Source organism: Hoplias malabaricus, chromosome 2, assembly GCF_029633855.1.
Source record: "Hoplias malabaricus isolate fHopMal1 chromosome 2, fHopMal1.hap1, whole genome shotgun sequence".
Taxonomy (NCBI): domain Eukaryota; kingdom Metazoa; phylum Chordata; class Actinopteri; order Characiformes; family Erythrinidae; genus Hoplias; species Hoplias malabaricus.
Genome location: NC_089801.1, coordinates 42,094,357 through 42,119,746, shown reverse-complemented (window position 1 = coordinate 42,119,746; position 25,390 = coordinate 42,094,357). Strand labels below are relative to the sequence as shown.

The 25,390-nt window shown below is 37.8% G+C and overlaps 2 protein-coding genes across 2 annotated transcripts; one reads left to right on the top strand and one right to left on the bottom strand.

The window, feature by feature from the left end:
* Nucleotides 1-25: 25 nt before the first annotated feature.
* chic2 (cysteine-rich hydrophobic domain 2) lies at nucleotides 26-10,293 on the bottom strand. The gene is made up of 6 exons (XM_066659673.1): nucleotides 9,889-10,293; nucleotides 5,231-5,285; nucleotides 4,238-4,393; nucleotides 3,678-3,734; nucleotides 3,543-3,602; nucleotides 26-2,845 (listed from the first exon to the last, which is right to left on the bottom strand). The coding sequence occupies exons 1-6, from the start codon at nucleotides 10,035-10,037 to the stop codon at nucleotides 2,795-2,797; spliced, it is 528 nt and encodes a 175-aa protein (XP_066515770.1). The 5' UTR covers nucleotides 10,038-10,293; the 3' UTR covers nucleotides 26-2,794.
* Nucleotides 10,294-16,494: 6,201 nt separating this feature from the next.
* slc34a2a (solute carrier family 34 member 2a) lies at nucleotides 16,495-25,132 on the top strand. The gene is made up of 12 exons (XM_066660292.1): nucleotides 16,495-16,555; nucleotides 16,923-17,054; nucleotides 17,650-17,778; nucleotides 18,515-18,658; nucleotides 18,897-19,008; nucleotides 19,336-19,531; nucleotides 19,890-19,985; nucleotides 20,094-20,181; nucleotides 20,285-20,452; nucleotides 22,857-22,973; nucleotides 23,940-24,064; nucleotides 24,575-25,132. The coding sequence occupies exons 1-12, from the start codon at nucleotides 16,495-16,497 to the stop codon at nucleotides 25,130-25,132; spliced, it is 1,926 nt and encodes a 641-aa protein (XP_066516389.1).
* Nucleotides 25,133-25,390: the final 258 nt, after the last annotated feature.

Sequence of the window (25,390 nt, the reverse complement as noted above, 5' to 3'; positions counted from 1 at the left end):
GATCAGGTTCAGATTCAAATGTAAGTAAGTTTAGGGGTATTTTATTACTGTACATACACCGTACTTATATAATCTTCAAAGAAATAAAAAATAAAAAAGGTTGAATGCGTCATAGGCATGGAAAAAAAACTGGATATTTCAGGATAACTTAACATCTCTCACACATACATATACACTGTGGATTAGGTATTTTAGAGTTGCATGTTGTAGTTTGAATTTACTTTTTGACATAACTTAAGCTTATAACACAAGATAAATAGAACAAATTTGACCTCAGATTCAAAGTAAAATTTGAACATGCTAAAATGTTCAACCTACTTGTCACAGTCAAAAAAAATTATATAATAATATATAAAACCAAATCTAGAATAATCCACATCAGGTATTTCATGTCTCTCTGTTTCCTCACAGTGAAACAAAGACCTTAAAAGGGGAGGGAGATATTTATATAGATACAATATTTCTCCATTTCTTTCAAAAACACTCAGACAAGTGAAGATTTTTCACCAGGTATCGCTCAAGGACGGACCCAAAACAATAAAAATCAAGTGAGAAAACATCTCTATTTTCTCACAAAGCAGGTAAACAGTGCTAAAAATAACATTTAAAAAGAGGACAAGGGAAAAATATCTTTCTGTGCTGCATCACTGAAGCCTGGCTATGATGTGGACCTTTTAGAAAAGTTGTTCTTTTCCAAATTGTGGTATTTTCAAAGGACAAACCAGTCATTTTCTCCTGTGGTTTTTCTTCATCTTATTGAACAGGCCTTACATCTGACACCTAGTGGCCTGGATGTGAGTGTGTGTACTAAACCCATTTAAAATATGGCTGCTCCCATTTCGGGGACCTACTTTATATAGCACAAAGGGATAAAACAATGACAAAGCTAGTTATACTTCATCTCAAAGGGAAAAAAAACTACATTAACATTGTCTTCTACTTTTTTTGCTGGTGAAAATGATTGATTGCTCCTTTAATCCATGTCAAAGTGTGGCCCTTAATCACCACTGCCAGTGTGATTGTCTCTGGGATTTCATGAGCAGTAATGATATTCTAGAATGACCAATTTTTGGCCCAATTTAATTTCTTCCACTAATCCCTCAGTAGTCCGCTTCAGATATCTCTCTCCATTGACTTTAAAAAAAAAAAAAAAAAAAAAAAAATATATTCCATAACTGAATGTTTGAGAAATAAACCGTGATTGAATGTTGCTTTGTTTTCATGTGAAATGTGTTCTAAACAAACCTATTAATTAAGAACTGTTCACAGTGGAGGTGAATGGAATCAGACATCCACTCATGGAAGCTCCATTGAGAAAGTGGTTTATAATTCACTGCTGATCTCTTAGACATTGTTTTACAACTGTTTTGAAAACTTTGGGCCTTAAATGTATTTTTTTTAAAAACATCCTGGATTTCCAGTATTTTCTAACATCATTCCATATTATTTTTTTCAGGTTGTAGAGGTCAATACAGGTTGTGGAAATAAAACGTGTTTTGGGCATGGAAACTCCTGGCACCATGCACCATAACTGAAAAGTTTCTCTACAATCAACCATTTCAGGCTAAAATGCATTTCTTTACTGTTTACATTCGACAACACTCAAATTATAGGAGAATTATAAAAAAATAAAAATAATTTTTAATAAAATGGTGGAATTTCCACTTAAAGTATGAACAAACTTTAAGAAAAGTTTCCCTTCTTAACCTAAACATGGTCAGTCAGACATTGTCTGAAGTTAGCTTCTTTAATTCTGCAATGCTAATGTAGCTAACCATTAAGCTCTATGTGCACTGTATATAATTTAATTCCATGTGCACTAATTTCATTGTATTAAAATTACATTTTACCTCAAATAGTGTTCTGACACATATCTAGAAACAGACAAAAGTACAGAAAAAAATTACTAGCCTTCAAGATATGAGGCAAGGGATTGTAACTATGCTAAGTACTGCAACAATTCACAAATAAATTGTCAAAAATAGAGTAAATCACTTAATGATTCTGAAACACATAAACAAATTATTAAAAGGTGAGAAATATCCCGTTACACTATAGCTTAGCAAATAAAAATGTAAATGTTACCATTGTTTTAAAATGCATGCTAACATACTTTTGTCCATTTCTACAGCTAATGCTGTGTAATATACTGTCAAAAATGTATACAACAGTCTACTAAACATCCACAGTTTACAACATGTTTGGTGGTTCAGCCATTGTGCTAAATTTCACCATTATAGGCAACACTAGCATTCAACAGCTTTTTACCTTCAGGTGTAATGTAAAGCTAACTTCACACAGGCTAACCAACTATATTTTTGGTAAGAAGGGAAAGTGTAATTTTAATTTTCTCTCCCCAATTCTTTCTTTAATGCGTGGCTAGCAAACAAGCCTTGTGCTGTGGAATAATTCCTCTTGGTTAGCTTGTTGCTAGCTGCTCCAGTAGTGGCTGAATGCAGTGTGCGAATAAAAGGTGCAGGTCCAAAAGTCTTAAAACATTTGGATGTTTTCCAGTTTTGGGGCAGAGGTGGTTTTTAAGAAGTGTTTGGACTCCTCCTAGCTTCGCCTGGGCTATAGTTACAGTTTCTTGCTGCATATGAAGTGCCCAAATTTACATTTTTAAGGTCCGGGAGGGTGTAAACAATGCTCTGAATTCCGCAGAACACTGAGTGAGTAATAAGTGGCGCATATATATAAGGATGAGAGTCTGTAGTCTGTTTGGGGTCCGAGGGCACATGGAGACAGTGACAGTACCAGAGAAAGGCACCATAAGGCAGAGCACAGCCACTAATCGCTAATCCGGCCTGAAGATAGGGATTTTGGGTAGAAACTCTATCAGGATTACCTGCACAAAAAAAGAAAAGAAAAAGAAAAACATACTGAAATAAGATACAGATATTCATCTAAAGGTGCAAGCAGAAAAATTCTCAAACAATTTATCATGTTTTCAAACAGCCATTAAACTGATATCTATCCTAATTAGCAACACACTAGCCACCACCTGGAACATAACAGCAACCACCTAGAAATCTGCCAACAACCACCACCAACATTATAGCAACCACTTAGTGTCATTTTAATAACCACCTACCACAGCTATCACCAACAACTGGGATCACTACCACAACTACCTACCAATAACCACGCAACCACCAGTTATACCGAAACTTCCAATTAGCCACATCGTAGCAACATGGCCAATGACCACCCCCCCATGCAAGGCAGCCTCTTTATGGAACATGAACTGGTTCAAATTGGAACAACAAAGTAACTTGCTTCTTCATTGCGGGTAAGAAGCCTTTCAAAATAAACTCTTTCATACATGGTGTTTAGTATTAATTCCCACAAAATGTGTTCCAGATTCTGATGGTCAGTTCCTTACATGAAACTTTGCACATGAATACATGATACTGATGGATGAAGTGTGCTAAAAAACCTCAACTATCTGTTCTACTATCACTGCCCCAGGATTCACTTTATTACAACCACACCTACTGAGTGTTAACGTACCATCAATGTATAGAACTTAATTCTGAACTTACGTATTCCATCATGTTGTTGGTTTCACACTTCCTTTTGCTCAGCCTCCAATGCAAACACAGCTGAAAAAGAGCAGCAGATTAGTGAGATTGATTTACTGAGTATCATCAGCACTGGACCCAGACAAACACACTCACCTTGTGATAGAGCCGGTTGTTCTCCCACTCAAGTAACTTCTCTATGGATCTGCGTGTCTACAGAGAAAGGGATAAAAAATAAACACCCTCTTTACTCACTTGTACACTCAATGACCATTCTATCATAAACCCCTACTGTACAGTTTGAACTGAAATACTGATTCAGGAAACATACAGCAAAAAAATACTAAATTGAAACAAACATGCATAAAATACATTGAATGCACTATAATTACTTCACTACCATATGAGTTACTCTACATGCCTCAAAATTCAATGTCCATGACAACAGCATGAACACACAAGACAATGAATTAATCTCCATTACTTGTATTAACCTGGACCAAAAATATTACCAAGTAGATAAATAAATCAGCTGCACCCTGATTTTATTAATGTAAATGTAACTGTGCTGTTTTAGTCAGATCATCTTTGTTGAGATAAACATTTTTTTGGTCTGAAAATAATTCCAGTGGCCAAAATCGCAATGCATTTCCCACATTAGTACACCCTCTTCTGGGTCCCACCTGTAATTATCCCGGTCAGTCGGGGTCACTCACCCGTTTGCTGAGGCAGATAACAGGCCATAGGCTGAAGCCCAGGGTGCAGCAGCAACACAAACAACCGCAGAGTAACCAGCGCACATTCACTGGCAGAGACTTCCGCAGGCAGCTGTTCACTCGGCTTATGCTGGCTTTAAACTCCTCTGGTGCTACCTACACACACACACACACACTGTACTCACTGCCCCTAGATACATGGACTTTATTCTGTTTGGTCCACCCATCTGTAACAGGATCAGCTGGCTTTGGAAACCACAGTAACAGCAGTGGTAATAGTTTAATTATTGTGTATGTTGTTGTTTGGGACTGAACACAGCTTCATCATCAGTTAGATGAGATAAGGTAATAATTTATTAGTCCCACAGTGGAGAAATTCATAGTGTTACAGCAGCAAAAGGGATAGTAAAGTACTCATCAGTAATTAAAAAAAAAAAAAAAAAAAAAAAAAAAAAAAAAAAAAAAAGAGTACCAAAACCATAACTTGGTAATTACTGTAAACATTAATAATAGAATATGATAAAAATTAGAAATATCTAAAACTCTGCAACTAGGAAAGAATAACTCTACTGATTTGTCTGAACTATATACCATGTGTAATAGTCATATCCATTTAATTGTAAATATCCTTCAGAGTCCAGCTCTTGCTGGATTCTTTTGTTGGCCACTGATCCAAAGAGCGTTGGAACCTCTTCAAAAGATCACAACATAATTTTATGAGCTGCCGATGTGTGTCTATGAAAACAAATATGTTCTCTGCTGTGGCTTGGAGATTTTACAGATCGCGAGTTTGTGCACTCTCTGGCAAATCAGCATTCTGCAAGGTTTACACGTCACAATATAGTCTCTACTCTACTTGCTTGGAACCTTGAAAAAACAGGGATTAAAAGAGGAAATTGTTCTAGGACCAGGGCCAATTTTACCCGACGGAAAAGGAGAAAAGCTGAGTAGAATCGAGTAAGGATCAAGCAGTGAAAAGCATTGCATACTCACCTTCCCCGTGAGAGCAGAGGGAAATTCTGTCTCAAATTTATTGCTGAGACCGAACCTGTGGAATGGAGAAGATAGCACTCAGCTAAAGACAGACCTCACATCTATCAGTTACAATCTCTTATCTCCCTTTCACCACAGCACTCTGAAGATTATAAATTGGCTCAGATCTGTAACAGTCTTATTCAGATCCTAAGCCTGAGATCAACTTGTGCACTGCCTGGCTGTCTACAGGGGTGTAAAGGCCCCCAGGGTTGAATTATCTGAAATGCAGAACGACTGCTATCAAATCCTCACAGCAATGTTCCACTATATAGAACAAACCCTGCCCAATGTATATCACTGGTACAGAGGCACCATCGGGCAAGAGGGTTTCCTCAAATTTTGGTGCATCTTCAGGTGTTCAGTGCATAGACTGCATATTCTCTACACTCTATAGGTGTGTTCCAAATCCTAGGCTGCGGTCGACGTAGGACGTGTCCTCGTTAGCACTGTCCCATGAATCCCATAAATGGAATAGTCTAAAGAGGCTGCGTCATGATGTCACCGGTCTGCCTTAAAGAACTAACATTTAAGTTAAAACAGATGATATTTGATTATTAAAATTATCCCGCAAAATAATTACATATTAAAAGTGTTTTTAAAAATCATACTATAACTTTAAACACTCAAATTTCAATTTTAAACATTTACATTTTAACTGGGATTAAAATCAACATACATGCTATGGTACTGTAATATGCCAATAAATGTATTAATTAAATATGGTATAGAGATAAATATTTTAATTAATCGATTATTTTACACTTTACAAGGTAAAGAAACTCTGTTCCTAAAACTTCTGAAGCTGTTTAATGCCGTGTCTTGTTCATTTTCTATAGAATCAGATTTGTGACAAAAAGAATCGCACAAAAATAATAATAAATCATCTCAAACATAAAACATATAACTTGCAAACAAAATATCCAGTTCTGATGTTTGTGCTTCATGACTTTTTCGCGTGAGCTCTGAGTCCTGCACGTGCTCTCTGAGTTTTGTACGTGAGCTGCATGAGTTCTATGCGCGAGCTCTCTCAGTTGTGTGCGCCTGATCCCTGAGTTTTGCTAGCATTTTTGACACAAACCTCTCACGTGGGCGGGTTTTCTCAGGGGTGCCTTCCCATTGGCTAATGAATTTTTAAGTGACAACTCAGTGGAGAAGGGTTATCTCTGCAGGCCGGAGGCAGCTCCAGCACTTGCTGGTTTCCGCCCACTTGCTGCATACGCCCCTCCCACTTTCTGGTCTCCGGCCAGATATAGTTGTGTGTATTTTGGACTGCACATGCGTACTTCACGTTGCAGCTCAGCAGCGGAGACACAGTGGGGATTTTACATAAACACGAATACTCTCTGTGATTTACTGTTTTAAAACGCTGAAATATCTGCAAAGTCCGACGATATCAATGTAGATATAGGTAGTTTCGTCTAAAAAAAAAAAAAAAAAAAATACTGTGAAAACAAACCTGTTTGTCTCTAGATACTGATCTGAGGTAAATGCACAGTGATGTCTGTGTTTACTAAGGATGAAACTTAAATTAATTAGTTTTTGTTTATTTGTAAAACATTTTTAAATGAGTGCTTAATCATTATCAGCAATAATTACAATAATAAGTATTATTAATATTAATTAACAAGAACTGGTGAAGTGACAAAAAATGTAAAATGTTCTAATAGTATGCAGTTTAAGCAAAAAAAGGGCTATATGTTTAAATATTAGGAAAGGGGAAATTCTATGAGAGCCATTCAGCAGCGTTGATATGAGTGATATTCGGCACATGCGGAGTCCCAAAGCCAAATAACACACGCTTGCTGCAGTTGAGTCGTGAACAACGTCCAGTGCACTGAGTTGTCCCTCAAAGCTCATTAGCCAATGAGAAGGCACCCCCTGAGAAAACCCGCCCACGCCAAAGGTTTGTGCCAAAAATGCTCACAGAACTCAGGGATCAGACACACAAAATTTGGAGTGCTCGCGCACAGAACTCGTGCAGCTCGCACACAAAACTCAGAGAGCATGCGCAGAACTCAGAGCTCACACGCAAAAGTCATGGAGCACAAACGTCAGAGCTAGATATTTTGTTTGCAAGTCATAAGATTTTTTTTGTGCCATTCTTTTTGGCACAAATCTGATTTCATATTTTTCTACTTTGCACCACATGTGCACAGACAATTCTGGGGAACTGAAGGTTGTGAAGGATACGTCTGTTGCATCCTCAAAATATCTCGGAACGAAGGTTGTATACAAAAGGTCTTTCACGTTGGAATAGCCTTTTGACGTAGCGGCCGAGAAATACAGCCGAGCTCAGACGCAGCCTAGGTTTGGAACACAGCTATTTAAGTGAAGTGTATTTAAGGTGAAATGGTAGCGTTCAATACGTAAATATTTAGATGAAGAATATTTAGGTGAAAAAAAAAGGTACAGTTTAGCTATATTTAACTAAATATATGTGTGTTTAAAGTGGTGTATTTAACTGAAATGATAATCCACAAATTAAACAAAAATATGTTACACTGCTCATAAATTAATACATCCCAATCTGTGTCTCACGGTCTGCAATTTGTACAAATACAGTTACATTCATAAATACAAGCTTTTGATTTTCATATACATATAATTGTATGCAAAAATAGATATATTTGTTTAAGTGTACATGGCATATATTTGTAAAGTCTAAGTGTCTAATTTAAAATGTATTTCTAAATAGTTGTATCTGCACTTGTGTATCAAGTTACTCACGTGTTTTCCGTGATGTGCATTTGTTAATTTCATCCAAGTACAAAAATACAGCCTGATCCACAAAAGTGGCCAGCAGGCGAACAAGCCACCGGTGAGTGGCACTGTTGTTTTAGGACGTGTGGGGCCAACTTACATGGAGACGCATTTGCGCTACATTTAATGTGGAAGTTCGAACAAAATGCAGCCCAAGCCGCTGAATTCAGCTTCATATCACAGAGAGTTAGAAGCGGCTGATCACTATGGAACACTTTTGCCCTCCATTTAACGATGTTGAAATCCAGTCGAACTTCCCTAATTTTGCTGGAGACTAGGGTTGTTACATAAAATACATTAAAATCATCCCGTATTTGGACACTAAAACCCATGCTGCGTATTCGATACGGGTTGTTCCGTAATTTTGAGACTGGATTGTTAAAACGGATGATTCGTTTCAGACAGATGCTCTCCCTCAGCCGCAGGGAGGAGCCGATACCCCACAGCTCCTAGACAGAATATGCGCTTCTCATTGGTCATCACTTTTACTTAGCCAATCAACAGCCAGAGTTAGCTGTCTATCATTTACTGCGGCAGCCAATGGAATCACAATCCCGCCTACAGGGGGTTGTTTTGCAGCGGCCCTGACAACAGGTCAGTCCTGAAAAACCAGGGAGAACAACAGTGCCACCTAACTATGGATTATTCTGCTGGCCACATTTGTGGATCAGGCTGCATTTGTATTTGGATCGGGTGAAATGAGAAAGTCTCAACATCCAAAAACCCGCGAAAGGAAATGAACGTCACGGACAAACACATGAGTAACTTGATCCACAAACGCAGATTCAACAATTTACAAATACATATTAAATTCGCGACTCCGAATTTATATATATTTATATCATGTAAATTTAAACAAATTTATTTATTTTCGCATAAATGTATGGTGTATCGATGAAAACCAAAAACATGTGTTTATGAATGTAACTGTATTTGTACAAATTGCAGACCACGAGACACACATTGGGACGTATTAATTTGTGAATAGTTAAAACATGTGTTTAATATCTGTATGCAACTGGCAGTATCCTGAAGACAGAGTCGTGCACTGAAAATATCAGACTCTCCAATCAAATTGTGGGACGAGTGTCTGTAGCTGAGACTAGGGTAGACTGACTGTATTGTTTATTTAATACAGGGTTATGTGAGGTGGAATGTTAGAGTTCAGGTCGATGGAAGCCTTAAAGGTGAACTGACTGTATTGTATGTGTATTTAATTCTGTGAATTTAAGATGGACTGACTGTATTTTGTGTGTATTTGTAAGGCTGTGTTATTACCAAGGTCTGACTATTGTTTGCATACAATTCTGTGTATTTAAAACTGCATTTTGTGTGTGTGTGTGTGTGTGTAAGGTAGTGTATTTAATGTGAACGGCCTGTATTGAGGTTAATGCTGTAAATTTAATGTGGACTGACTGCACTGTGTGCCTAATGCTGGGTATTTCATGTGGTCTGCTTGTACTGTGTTTAATGCTGTGTCTTTATGGTGGACAGATTGTACTCTGTGTGTGTGTGTGTTTAATACTTTGTCTTTAATGTGGACTGACTATATTGTGTGTTTATTATTATATATTTAACGCGGACTACCTGTATTGTGTGTTTTAATGCCATGTATTCAAGAAGGTTTAATGTAGTTTAAGGGGAACTGCCTGTATTGTGCGTCTTTATTGTTATGTATATGTGGACTGATGGTACTCTGTGTTTTTTAAAGCTGTGTATGTAAGGTGGACTGTGTACAGTGTGTTTAACGCTGTGTATTTAAGGTGGACTGTCTATATTATATTATGTGTGTTTAATGCTGTGCATTTAACTTGGAGGGTCAGTATTGTGAGTTTGTTTAAGGTGTGTGTTCTTACACAGTGACCCGTCCTGAAGCCCGGACCAATACCGGTTCTGGAGAGTATTTTAAGAGTTGTTCTTCTGCGGCCCTCTGCTCGTCCTCCTCTTCTTCATCATCTTCGTCCTCTTCTTCCTCCTCGTAGATCTCATCAAAGTCCTCCATCATCGGGGCGGAAGACTCCCTTAAACCTCCCTCAGCCTCCTATTAGCGGCCCGTTAACACGGGGGTCCCAGTTATTGTGATTATTATTAACGCCACGTACGGATCCGAGCCAAAACAACATCAACATCAGCCGCACATCTCAGAAGTTATCGCGAGAACAGCCACACGCCATAAAGACGTCACGGGGTGCCAGTCAATCGGCTCTTTACTCCTCCCTACTCCCTACAAACTACTTCCTATGTGGTGCACTAGATAGGTCACAAATCAACGTCTGCTTTATACAAAATACGAGTGCGTTCTATTTTGTTACATAATCAACATAACGTCATAAACTAAACCAAGGTATTAATTTTATATATAGGTCTCAATCAATAAATCACGCACAGAAAAATCCAGTTTATACACAGAATTCCTCGTATGAGCTTGACCCTGACTGCCCAGCGCCGGACCACACTAAGGGTCTGTAGCTCTTGCCATAGTCACGCTATGGCCGGAGTGATTGATTAAAATTCATTAATACTAATTAGAGAACATTTTCTCAACCGAGGTCGGGAATATAATGTATAACTTGCATTATGATCAGTGCCATATCCTGCACATTGAAATAGCCTTATAGCTATAGCAACATTTAATGTCAAGTCAAATGACACAATTGCAACATATTTCAAAAAAATATATTAATATTACATATTCTAAACAAAATTTCAGTTTCTCGTTTCAAGTAAAATTTACAAATATAATAAAAATGAAAAAAAAAAACACATATAAAAAATGCACATTTAAATAAAGTCCCTAATGATTTGTCTTGTAGTTGTAGTTGACTGTACTAAGTTTTCATAACCAGCAATCTGATTGGCTCTAATTGTTGGAGAGCGGGACTTTATTCGTTAAAAGAATCCATGTTCAGCATTATGAGAATTTCAGCTGGCAATCGCTCTCTTATTAAAGTTTCTGGTTTCAACACCGTCATCCAAAAGTGTCCCAAAAGAGCTTTTATCACGTGTCCTATAAGATTATTGAGGTCCTCTGAGAGCGGTGTTTTGTCAGTACCCAAATTCATATTAGTTACCACTGGAGGTAGATCATTCACTGTGATGGCACCCAAGCTCTGGACTGACTGCTGCGCATGCGGATTCATCAAAGTCTACTCTCTGCTATGGAACACCGTTGGTCTCTAAACGTGTTGGATTCTCTGTGTTAACACGTTAAGTTTGTGTGGATTTTTTCGCTGTGGGGAATCATGATGTTCGTGAATCATGATGCTTTACTGCCACCCACTGGTGCAAGGCTTTATTGCTGAAACAACAGAACTTACCAAATAACGGAAAAATTTCAGTGTTTAATGTACTTAATGGTCTTTAATGAGATTTTGTGTGTATATATATATATATATATATATATATATATATATATATATATATATATATAATGAACCCCTCACTTCAAAGGATGACCACCACGGAATTCACTGCTGAAAAATAAAGCAATTTTTAATTGAGATTTTTTTGTTCAGTTCTATTTTGAAGGAGATAAAAACCTATCACGTTTTTAATGTGTATATATAGAAGTAGATAAAACATGAGTAAATTAATGCATCTTTAAAAACATTGTACATGTTTACAGAAAGAGGAGGATCTGGAAAGTTCATTTCACTATGGGTTTGTATTGCCACTGTATTGTTTAGCAGTTTACTATTAAAAGAATGCACATAATGTATCAATGTGAATTAATTACGCCCCAGTAGGTGTCACACACATAGTGTGAGAGAATAGTGATGCTTGTTTGATATAAAATTATGAAAAGCTTAGTTATAGTTATATAATAATATGCATGTTTACAAATTTTAAGGTATTAAACACCAGAGTCTTTTATTGTAAAAAATAAACTTCCAGTTGCTATGGGTATCAGCTTAGTACTGCTGTCTTCACACTGCTCACGTAGGGCTCAACGTAGCCATAGGTCAGCGCTTAGCTAAGTATGTTATGAATAATTCATATGAAATGTAGGGACTACATTCACAAAGGATTTATGTTTTGTGTCAGCTACAGTGTGTGATGTTAATCCTATTATGAATATGTAAGTACGCCCGAATTTGAGGCTTCCCATTGGCGAAAACCTTAAGAACTGTGTAAACGTGTCATTTTTGGTCACGTTATCATGACAAATTTTTACGTTAACACGCAATTTTTTTAATAACTTGTTAACGTGCATGTGTTCACATGTTTAGAGCCCAACGGCGTTCCATACTCTGCTTGTAAGAGTAGCTGCGCTGTGTTACACACCACGGAGCAGTGCCCCCTCACCCCTCTCGTCTTTTGTTGTATATGACGTGGTTCAGCGGCGCCAGCCAAACAGCCAATCAGGAAGAGGCTCAGCCTGGCCCACCCACTCGCCACGTCACAAATGTGAACATCACATTATTCTTAAATAAAAACCTCTAATCCTTTGTTCCCAACAGGAGAGGAGGAACCACGTATTCTTTCTTTATTTATACTTTATTTCAACTTTATTTATTTAATTTTCACTTATTGTTTTTGAAAATTTGTAACTGTTTACAGTATTTTTTGTGGTGTGTCAATTTTATTGTAGAGTTTGTCAGCCCTCTACCTCAGGATATTTTGTTTTAAGTTGTGTTGAGTGATATTTTTTTTACACTCTGTTTACTTTAGAAAAAACAGAATTGCACTGAAAGGAAGAAAAGACCATATTTTTTATTGTTTTTCTTAAGAACAATTCTATTTGAAAAAAGAAACAAAGAAACATAGAACTAGAAATGATGTCTAGTCAGTGCAGAATTTTTATTTTATTTTTTTTATTGTGGTTTCTCCTTTTCTACCTCAAAAAAGAGGTATTTCCCTAACGTTAAGGCAAAATTTGTTTTGTTAATGTTCCATTGTTTCTAAACAAAAATGTTGATTGTGATAATAAAGTATTTTGTTGTCAGGTACAATGTTTGGCAAAATTCTATCCTAGGTCTTTTGGATGATACTGGCTCTGTATTTACTTAGCATCGGATCTATAACAAAATTCCCAGTATCACCCACCTCTGCTTAGTAGCCTCACATTTGATATGCAGAATCACATCCGATTAGTCTGGTGATTTCCTGGAGCACTAAACCTGAACTGCAATGACTAGAAAAGCTACACCACTTAAAACAAACACTCTGTTCAAAATTAAACAACTCTTAATAATATATCAGTTACAGGTCCAGGTCTGGATAGTACAGCGTCTGGGTCTGGACCTAGACCTTGGTCTGCCAGTTTGAGTCCCCTGCTCTAGGGAGAGGCTACATATCTGACTTATGTGACCAAGGACCGCTCGGAATACTGTAGGAAATTAAATTTGACTGACACTCAAAAGGACCTATTACAAGCCTGCTATGTTTGTATGATGAGCCAACTTAATACACTTAACTGACTTGTGGGCGGAGTGTCTGTGGCTGAAACTACTTTTGCCATGACCATACGCTTCAATGGCACGGTGGAAGCACTGGGTGGCAGCAAAAGTAGAGGTTGTATACTGCCATCCATTGCCTCAGGACCACACCAATGGCTGAACTTTGAGCTTGACTCAAAGGGTGGGTTGGGGTGGTACACGAGATTTTAGTGGAACCCTGGTGGGATACCTGTATCAGTTAAATGTAGACAGCAAAGTAACTCTGTATATATGGAACCCACATGGACCCACAGTGGGTTTTCTTAATTCAGGAAGGCTGTCCAGACTGACCCTACATTTAACCCACCCTGGTCAAATCACTGACTCTGCAGGACATCTGTATGGTGGGCCAACTGAACTTATTATACAGCTTGTACAGATATAACCTCCTTATACAGACCCCACAAGGGTGCATTGGCTGGTAAGACATTTAATTTCTATTATGTTAACATTTAGCTGCAGTGTGTGAGTAAAAAATACTTGTTGTATTATTAAATATAACTTCTGAAAAGTGATCTATATATTATGGCCACATGAAGTTTGGAAGTCTGTAGCGATTGACTCTGCAGAAAATTGGGAATCTTTGCAGACTATGCGACTCGTCATCCTCTGACATTTTATGTGGCCTACTGCTTCGTGCTTGAGTCACTGTCATTTCCAATTGCTTGTGCTTTGTTATAATACTACTGACAGTTGACTGTGAAATATTTAGTAACTAGAAACTTTCATGGCTTGCACAGGTGGCATCCTATCACGTTATGACACTGGAATTCACTGAACTCCTGAGAGCGACCCAATCATCTTTCAAAAATGTTTGTAGAAGTGACTGGAACACCTGAATTCAATGATGTAGATGGGTGAGTGATATATAGTGTATATTCAACACAGCTATTATATAAGTTATACTTCTTAATAAAATAACTTTAATGTTTACTCACAACTGCAGTTAAATGTTAACACAATAGAAATGAAGCAACTGAGCAACTGTCACAGTCATCATGTGACAAGATCAGTGTCCTACATCCACACACACACACACACACACACACACGCATGGATGGATGATTAAATAATTGTCTCTGAATAATTGCAGCACTCAAACTCATCCTAGAAGTTTTAAGTTGAGCTCCATCATTCCACTGCTTCACAGTCCAGGGCTGGAGGAGGTTAAGACCCCTCTGGTGGACCTTTGTCATTGGGCATGATGAACTCAATGTCCACAAATATTTGGAGATGAAATGCAGTTAAATAATATATTGATCTTTATGTGTGTTCTTTGTGGGGGAGTCATTAATCAATTCCAAAAGCTCCACCTACATCCCTTCAGCATTGGTTTGATCAGAAGCGTATGGAATGCTCTTTATATGGCTATAAAACACACCCCTGACACACACACACACACACACACACACTCACTCACTCACTCACATTCTCACATACACACCTCAAAATCTTACCGCACACTCACTCCAGAAGAGGAATCCACGCAATTATTTACCTGACCAGGTGAGAGACCACTCAGGAGTGTAAGTGTGTGTGGACATATTTTGCCACTTCCTGGAAAAGTGTGCTAGTGTGATACTGCTAATTTTTACCGATACACACATCCACACAAACACACACACAGCTGGAGTAAAGGGAAAATTTGAGGATTTTGACTTTCAGAAGAACTTAAGTGACCAAAGTAGGATCATCAGGAGTGGACACAGATCAACCAATGAAGGTAAAGCATTTCCATGGCAACTGTCTGGTCTTAGTTATCATTTTGCTACAATGTTTCAATTGTATAACTTAACAGTTAAATTTTAATTTTGTAAGTAATGAATTTAATTTACATTATGACAAATGGACAAGTTTGCAAATTTATCAGAATCAGCAGTTATCGTCGTCCCACCCAGCATGTTGAACTGATGAACAGAATCATCAGTTAGTGTTCCCCTCTGAAGGGCACAGTGGCGCAACAGTTAGTGTCACTGTCACACAACTCCAGGGACTTGGGGTTGTGGGTCCGAACCCTGCTCCAGGTGACTGTCTGTGAGTGTGGTGAGTGCCGTGTACGCGGGGTTCCCTCTGGGTGCTCCGGTTTCCTCCCACAGTCCAAAAACCTAAATTGGTCGGTGGATTGGCTACTCAGAAGTGTCAGTTGGTGTGAGTGTGTGAGTGAATGTATAAGTGTGTTGCCCTGCAAAGGACTTGCGACCCCTCCAGGGTGTGTTCCTGCCTTGCGCCCAGTGATTCCAGATAGGATCCAGACCCACCATAACCCTGAACTGGATAAGCAGTTACAGACAATGAATGAATGAATGAATTAATAAATGAGTGTTGACCTTAAGTGACAAAAGCTTAGAGAAAGCCGTAAATTTGGTATTATTCTTTTAAATTTTAGAGAAAGTTCTCAGGCTCCATGCTGGATGTGAGCGATTATGTAAAGGCCAAACTGAGTGGTCCGATGGAAAGTCCTGACCACAGACCGATCAATGCTGGTCCCAGTCCTGGGGCTGAGGGCTGGTTAAGGGATGGTTATCTTTCCATGTGTTATTTTTTCAGGGTTCTATAAGTGAAAACTGAAGGTATATTATAAATCTATAAATGCTATATGTACAAAAGTTTATGGACAGCTATTTGGCCACTATTTCTTGTGAAAACAAGGGCATTAATCAGGAGTGTGTTTCTCTATCACATCCATAACAGGCTCTACTCTTCTAGGAAGGATTTACACCAGATGTTTGAACATTGCTGTGAGGATTTTTATGGTATTTCTCCACATAAATATAAATGAGGTCAGGTACAGGTACTGACAGAGCTCTGATTTGTCAAAGAGATATTGAATAGAGCTCTATCAATCTACCCCAGTGTTTGGGGTCTTTTTACCCCTCTCTGTTCTACTTGCAACTGGCCATTGTAAATGTAGGCTTATGTGCAACTTAGCACCTCACACTACTGGCAATGTTTTCTATGGAGATTGGAGATTACATACAAGTGTGTGTGTGTGTGTGTGTGTATGTGTGTGTGTGTTTTTAGAAGATGGTACCTCGGCCAGATTTGGAGGAAAACTCCCAGCAGAAGCACATGGAGGGTCTGGATGGTATGTTAAGTGTGTGTGTTTGTGAAGTGAAACAACACTAAAACATCATTATTAATAGGTTTTATATATATGAATAATATGAATATTATTTTAAACCTTGAAGCTGAAAACTACAACTGACCTTCACACCCTCAGACATGACAGCTTAAAAACATCTGCTTCTGTGAGGAATAATGCCACATAGACTCCTGGAAATCATGGGCTCATGGAAATTTTTAAGAGTCTGCTTTCAGTATCCACTTTTTGTTGTTACATTAGTGAATAGTCACATAGTGGACATAGCACCATATATAAATATATATATAAGGGCCACAAGTCACTGAACATGTTCAGGACAAACAAAACATTCACTTTTTCTCTCTCTCAGTTCAAAAGCAGAGGTCTGTATTAATGGCTCCTGCTTTGTCCACGGTGGCTTTGATTCCATGTGAGTTAGAAAGAGAGGAGGAGGATCCCTGGGACCTGCCAGAGCTCCAGGACACTGGGGTGAAATGGGCAGGTATTACAAATACTGATTATTGCTATTGATATTATATTTTGAGCAAAACCTAATGGAGTATATATTTACTGCCACATAATGTTTTTAAATTTTTACATTTATTTTCAAATTTAAAGTGTTTTTGTTTGACATTTAATTGTACTTAACACTTCAAACATTTTCTCATTCTTTTGCTATTTTATGGTACATTTTGTGTAGTGTTAAATATGACAGTAGAATAGTCTAAATTAAATCTCTTGGATTCAATATTATCTCCAAGAGCAGAACAAATAAATTACATGCTTTTGCAGTGCATTTTCCTGATGAACCTGATAACGAATGCAACAACCAATAAACCCAACATTTTCAACCTGCTTCATTTTAGGTTCTTTTTGTAGAATAAAATGAAAATGTCATTTTAATAATTTAATACACAACAGTCACCATAAAATGACAAGAGTGGAAAAATGTTTAATTTTGGATTCACTTTACACAAAAAAATGATTTAAAACATCTATACACATAATATATCTCTCTATACATCCTCTCCTCTCTCTATCTCTCTCTCTCTCATCCTCTTCCTCTGTCACTCTCTCTCTCTCTTTTTCTTTCTCAGATTTGGACTCTAAAGCAAAAGTGTCGAGGGTGTGTGTTTCTGTGTTAAAGCTGGTGATGTTGTTGGGTTTATTGTATGTGTTTGTATGCTCATTGGATCTCCTCAGCTCAGCATTTCAGCTTGTCGGAGGTAAATACACACACAAAAAAAACACACACACACACACATACACACACACACACACCCCAAATGGCACAAGTTGTATTCTCTAGGTAGGTCTTTGGGAGTTGAACAGAACACTTAAGCTATCTACCAGCATCATTAGGAAGTGACTGATGAATCAAAATGATCCATTATTTTGATATTATTTTTGTATGAATATATTTATTCATTAAATTTTCCTCTTATATTGTTATCAATGTCCATGTAAGGTCTATTTGTTAGATGTTTATTGTTACCACAGACTGGTGCCCCTCCGCCTTGCGCTGAGGCCCCAGAACCAGTGTGACCCTGAACTGGATAAGCGGTTACAGATAATAAATGAATGAATGAAAGAGTTAATTATTGTTATCTTCAATTTGAAATGGATGTGCCTGTTATAAGCTTAAGCCTTTAACCTTCTGGAAGTTCTAGATAGGTGAATCAGTGTGAATGGGAGCCCTACATTTAGTAGGCTGCAGTCAGTTTTTAATGTAGGGAAATTTATCGAAGGATTCACTGTAAACCTGATACACATGCAGATGTTTGCTGCAGTTTCTGAATGGGAATTTTTTCAGTGAAATCAAATACAAATCTGCTGATGTACATTTTGTGTTAGTCCTTCGTCAACAGACACTTTCTCACCACAGAGCTATTGCCACCTGTATAATTTTGGCTGTTGTAAAAGGATTGGAAGAAGTTGATAATTTATCATTTCTGTCTGCAGGTAAAGCAGCTGGAGATATTTTCCAGGAGAACGAGGTGCTGTCCAACCCTCTGGCTGGACTAGTCATCGGGGTTCTGGTCACACTTCTTGTCCAGAGCTCCAGCACATCCTCGTCTATTGTGGTCAGCATGGTTTCATCAGGACGTAAGTAAACAATGGATTCAGGAAACATGCATCTTCAAAACAACAACTTTTTAGAAGGAGAATAATCATTAAATTGAACTTTCAACTGCATTAAATGTACTGGAATTCAATTAAATACAAAGGAATCCTTAATTTTTTTTATTTTGTTTATATATATATATATATATATATATATATATATATATATATATATATATATATATATATATATATATATATATATATAATTGTCTTCCAGTGCTCCAAGTGCCCATAGCTGTCCCCATCATTATGGGCACTAATATTGGGACGTCCGTCACAAACACGGTGGTCGCCATGACACAGGCAGGAGACCGCAGCAAGTTTCGCAGGTCAGAAATTATTACATAGTTTAGCCCAATTGAAAAAAAAATCTTTATTCAGGGAGACACTGAGTGTTAAATAAATAAATAATTACACAGATTTACACAGCAATTAGTATTCCCCTCTGAGCGTGATAAGCTTATGGAACAAAATCAGCATCCAGTGCTCTTCTCCAAGCATGTTCAGTTTTTACCTCCCATTTTGTACCATTGTGCAATAGGACGTGCCAGACTAAATATTTAATTCATAATAAAAGCTTAATGAACATAAGTTCAAGGTGCAATTTATAGCAGGTCCCTGTCTGAAGCCCAACACCACTGTGGTTTTGTTTTCAGGGCATTTGCCGGGGCCACGGTTCACGACTTCTTTAACTGGCTGTCAGTCCTTGTGCTGTTGCCGTTAGAGGTTGCTACAGGTTACCTGTATCACCTCACCGAGCTCATCGTCAAATCCTTCAACATTGAGACTGGAGAGAACTCCCCACAGCTACTCAATGTCATCACTGACCCCCTCACACATTCCATCATAGAGGTACAAGCCAGGGTTCATAACCATGTCACAGCTGCCTATGACATAGTAATTATACTGTAAAAACAGTCTTCTATAGAAGAAATAAGATGAATAAATATTTAATAACCCATGACAATGGAAGGAATTTAATTTTTCTGCACAATATTCATGTTACATCATCAGAAGGTGCTTTTAGTCTTTAAACTGACAACAACGTCATTTTTATACCATTGTAGGACGCTCTCTGACATGTTTACAGTAGATTAAGCTGTGAAAACATTTTCCATTTTGACCAAAACTGTCCCTTTAGATTATATTACTATTGTTTATTTGATCATATTAACTATGATATGAATATAATTTATTGTTTCTGATGCAGTTGGATGAGTCAGTCATAAGTGGAATCGCGACTGGAGATCCAGAGGCCAAGAATCAGAGTCTCATCCGAATCTGGTGCAGGACATCAACCAACAAGGTATAATAAATCATACATTTATCTTAAAAATATTATTATATGAAAGTCTGTCCACTCTGTAGCCATCTTGACTCCATGGGTAGATATTGATGTTTTTTTGTTTTCCAGACTCTACAAAATGTGACTATTGTCAACTGCACTAGCGCCCCCTGCTGGGAATGGAAGAACGTCTCTGAAACTATTAATCTCCAAAAGTGTGAGTTTGTTTTTATGCTAAAATTACTAATGGCTCTATCGGCAGGACTGTGTTAGTTCTAGACGTCAAGATGTTTTATTCCCTGGTTGTTTTCTTTGTGCAGGTCACCATTTCTTTGTGGACACTACCCTACCTGACATTGTGGTGGGGGTCATCCTGCTGGTTGTCTCTCTGTTGGTTCTCTGTGGTTGCCTGATCTTCATCGTTAAACTTCTCAACTCGATGCTGAAAGGTCAAGTGGCATCCGTCATCAAGAAGGTCATCAACACAGGTCGGTCTCTCCACCAGGGAGCAATTGTTTCAGTTACAGAAATATGGCAATAAACAACTCAATATCTATATTTTATATACAATAATAATAAACTATAATTCATATACAATACACTCTAATAAATTCTGAATTAAATCAATGAATATGAATAATGAACTGTAGCGCAACCATAAAATTATTGTAGTGCTGCCATTGAAATGAGTGTAATGTTACCATGGTTATGCATGTAGTGTTACTGTGAGGGGTGAGGTTACCAGGGAAAAAGGTGTATGGTATAATATCACCATTTAAATTAGTCTAATGATACCATATAAATGTATTTTTCTAAAATTTCTGAAACTCCGATCAGAGAACAAACTACAGTTATTATATTTTGCCAAAATAGCACATCTTTTCATTGCACGGAGTACATTTACTGGAAATAGCCGCAATGGCTACAGCGGGAGCCCAAGATGCTAAAGGATCGTTGGCAAAGTGCGGAATCTATGTAAACACATAGGTGAGGAGCGAGTTAGTAATACTTATAAAGACTTAAAAAAACATAACGTCCAACAAACGGGAGGTACACATCAATAGCCAACCTTAACAACCTTCTCACTTTTTTGTTTATTTATGCATATGAATATTTTGGTTTAAGCAATGTAGACATTGTAAACATATACATGTAGTGCATTTATAGCAAATAAACTGTTACTGTGAAGCATCCATATTACTTACAAACTTTAAAACAATTGTGGTTCACAGAGATATACCTTACTAACATACTACAAATTTATTTCGTTAAATGAATTTTCCTTCATACAATTCATTGATGGTCTCAGACATTCATATGATATATGGATCTAAAATCAGTTGTAGTCAACAGAAACACATCTGACCAATATACTACAACCTTTATTTTGTAAAAATATGTCTTCATTAAATTTTGATTAAAGTTACAAATTGCTACTGTGATACATCCATATTATATATGGATCTAAAATCAGTTGTAGTCTGCAAGGACACATATGACCAACATACTACAACCTTTAGTTTTTTTTATATATCTTATATAAAATATATATATTATATATATTTTGACAATTTTTTTAAAGTTACAAATCACTACTGTGAGACATCCGTATGATATATGGATCTAAAACTGGAAGAAAATGAACCGGCTCCCATTGAGTGAAAAGTCCAATCAGGGATACACCCTGGAGGGGGCATCAGTCCTTCACAGGGCAACACATACACTCACACACTCACACCTACAGACACTTTTGAGTCACCAATCCACCTACCAATGTGTTTTTTTAGACTGTGGGAGGAAACCGGAGAACCTGGAGTACACCAGACGGCGCTCTGTCCTCCTATTTATGGAGCTATATTAGGGTCAAAAGTTTTGTTCATTTGAAAAAAAAATATGAAACTGAATGTTCAAATCTTAGAGCCCTGATCTGGCCTGGGAGGTGGGACATCAGCTGAGAGGGGCATGGTATAATGACTGACAGCATAGTAATGAAGGCGAAGGACCTTCCCCACTGTTGACTATGAGAAATATCACTGAACACTCAGTTACTTAATACTTAATATTCAGTGTAAAACATTAACTTTAGTGACAAAGTCCTTATAGTGAGCTCTTTTAGACAACGTTCAGCACCAATCGCAATGAAAGAGCTATAAACTCTGTCAGAGTGCATAGTTTCAAAGCACTTTGCTGGCGATGGCGTCTGCTCCATCAGGACAAGCTGCAGCGAGTGGGTAACGAATCTGAATAAGCTCCTTATTCCCCAAATTCTTAGTCTGATGTTTCGTTCCACATTTATACTCACCCCTGACACTCAAATTCGGTTCTGACACTGGAAATTTGTGGGATACATCAAAACCGGGCCAAAATCTGGCTAGATTTCTATAGCCTGATCCTGGTATTACTGTGCGGGACTCAGGTGCAACTTGGGTGACACATTGTGTCAAAAGCGAGTGGCAGCATAAAAGATGTTTTTCAAAGAAATTTGTAAGTCACTTTTATCCCCTTTCAATCCAATTCAATTAAATTCAGTTCACATATGCACGGTAATCCAGAAATGTTCTGGTGTTTACCCAGAGGAACTGAATGTGTGAACACGACCACCTTCAACATTTGTCCCAGACCTTACCCGGACTTAATCCACCTCGAGCCCTTAAAGTCAAGTTCTTTAATGAAATGAGTCCATTATAATAACGTTAATGTCAATGCTAGGCTTTAGCGCACAGTATACAGCAGGCTAAAATCGTCTGTAGCTATGAATAACATGGTTTGGAAATTAACTGCACAACAAACTGCCAACTCTCAGCTTCATATGTCCCCACCAATGTTAAGAGCCAGTCTACACCCTTGAACTATAGCAAAGATATATTAACTCTGTTTTATTATTGGTGGCAGATTTTGCATTTCCTCTCGGGTGGCTGACCGGATACTTGGCTATCATGGTGGGAGCGGGAATGACCTTCATCGTCCAGAGCAGCTCAGTTTTCACCTCTGCCATCACACCTTTAGTAGGTCAGTGCCTCACAAAACTCCTCTGAAATACGCTTTACACTTGTGTCCTTTCTATGGAGCAACTGCATGTGTCCACAAAGGGAGCTTCTTAAAGTAGTATGTGGTTTCTACACCACCAGGTCATACAGTGTACTCCGTCTTTGTATCTCAGCTGATAATCAGTGTGTTTTTATGGATGTTATCTGATGTGCGCTTGAGTTATGAGGTTTTGCCCGGTACCTTTGGAACAGAACAGTGTGTTTTATTAGTTCTATACACTGTGGACAGTTAATGGGGGAGAGAGATTAGGTCAAATTTTGTAACTATGGGTTAATTATCTAAATTTGGTTTGAACTTGTTATAAACCAATTACAGTGCTTTTAATCTGATAGTCTTTAAACTAGATTCACATCATATATTTGTTTAAAAGTGTTTTGAGCCTTAAAATTATTTTAATGTTGATATAAATAGATTCATTTTTATATGTGCACATTATTTGCCCTTGAAATAATTTCTGATGTGCTTCAAAAGTTGAAATCATTAATAAGTGCATGAAAAGTATTTGAAATCAGCAGTTTTTGGTGCGTTAATTAGTGCTACCTTGTTTTAGTTTTTGAGTAGGATTTATTATTCAGGCAAAAATGATGTATATGTTTTATAGGTGTTGGTGTTTTTGATGTGATGTGGTGCCAACATTTCACCCCATCACTAGACTAATCCCATGGCAAAGACATTATTTTAAAGAGGCGCACAATAAAACACCTATTTGACATGTAAATGGAAGTTGTTTTACCCTTACTAGCCACACCATCCTCAGGGACCTAAACCACTCAGCCTGTAAATCCCTTCCAGGAGTAGCATCATCTCACAGTGATATATAATATATATTCATTGGCATGTATTTATATAGTATAGCCACATTCCCTGTTTAAGCATATGCATTTAAACATGTTTATGTATTCACATATATTTATGTATATATATCAGGTATTGGCGTTATCAGTATAGAAAGAGCTTATCCTCTGTCTCTGGGTTCTAACATCGGAACAACAACCACAGCAGTGCTTGCAGCTCTTGCCAGTCCAGCAGAAACTCTGAGAAATTCACTACAGGTGAAAAACACACAAACACACGCGCATACACAAATATCTGCATAAACATAATACAAAAAATCCCTTAAAGCATAAATTCAAAAATTGTAATGAATTACCAATTCATAGACACTGACAACAGTTTGTGTTCTCCTCCAAAGTGTGTTGAGCTCCATTGATTTTGTATTAGCCATTCCCCTCAAGCTTAGCAGCAATTTGTGAGTGTGGGAGTCCCTTTTAATCTGTGTAAATGCCACTGATGGTAAATTAATTTTAAAAAATCCAGAACACTTTAACTAAAAGTTAGGATTGTTAGGGTTCTCCTCTAAGCGTGATGAGCTCTCATGATGCTGATGTAGTGACATATTGAAAATATTGGGTAAAACTCCCCACAAAAACTACAAAGAATAATAAATGAATTTATTATATGAGGTTTTTACGCAATATATTTTTCTCAGAAATATCCATTTCAGACAAAAATTTTAAACCTTATTTTTTGACTAACTAAACCAACATCTCTTTTCTCTGCAGATCGCACTGGTCCACCTGTTCTTTAACATGTCTGGGATTGTGCTGTGGTACGTTTTGCCGTTCACACGTTTTCCGATAGTTCTGGCAAAGGCTCTGGGAGATGTAACTGCTCGTTATCGCTGGTTTGCGATCTTCTATGTGGTGCTTTGTTTCTTCTTCATCCCACTGCTGGTGTTTGGCCTGTCTCTAGCAGGTTTGCCTGCACTTCTGGGAGTCCTCCTGCCGGTGGTGCTGTTGTTGTTGTTTGTTGTTGTAGTTAACGTCATCCAATCACGGTGGCCTGAGTGTCTGCCTGTTTGCCTCCGCACCTGGAAATTCCTGCCGATCTGGGCTCGGTCCTTGGAGCCGTGGGATGGAGTGGTTACTGCCGTAACAGCCAAATGCTGCAGCTGCTGTAAGGGCTGCCAGGAGATCACCCCTGCCGATGAGGAGGTGGGGCCAACAGACAAGAAAGGTATCGCCACGGAGATGCAAAACAACCCAGCGATGAGCAATGGCAGTGAAGGAAAGGAGAAAGTCCCGCTCACTCCAGTGATCCTTAAAGTGACAGCACTATAAACTCAAGATTTATGAGTTTATAGTGCAAGATTTATGAGTTTATATGCACTTGAAATCTTTCGCCGTGTAGTTGTTACATGGTTATAACACATCCATATCAACCTCAGCTCGCTGGACTACATTAGTGAACAAGTTTATGAATGTTGCTTTATAATTTATATGTTGTTTTCTTATCTTTATTTTATGAAATATGTCTTGGACTGAGTTTATGTAGCATTAAAGGAGTAACCAGTCATTTTCTACAGTACATTTTCTTCA

Excerpts from the sequence above, each read along its gene's own strand:
- chic2 (XM_066659673.1), bottom strand. The coding sequence starts at position 10,037 with ATGATGGAGGACTTTGATGAGATCTACGAGGAGGAAGAAGAGGACGAA. Across the intron at positions 3,603-3,677 it reads ACAACCGGCTCTATCACAAG|CTGTGTTTGCATTGGAGGCT; the intron begins GTGAGTGTGTTT and ends GCTCTTTTTCAG. Across the intron at positions 2,846-3,542 it reads CCAACAACATGATGGAATAC|GTAATCCTGATAGAGTTTCT; the intron begins GTAAGTTCAGAA and ends TTTTTTGTGCAG.
- slc34a2a (XM_066660292.1), top strand. The coding sequence starts at position 16,495 with ATGGTACCTCGGCCAGATTTGGAGGAAAACTCCCAGCAGAAGCACATG. Across the intron at positions 17,779-18,514 it reads AGCATTTCAGCTTGTCGGAG|GTAAAGCAGCTGGAGATATT; the intron begins GTAAATACACAC and ends TTCTGTCTGCAG. Across the intron at positions 20,453-22,856 it reads CAAGAAGGTCATCAACACAG|ATTTTGCATTTCCTCTCGGG; the intron begins GTCGGTCTCTCC and ends TATTGGTGGCAG.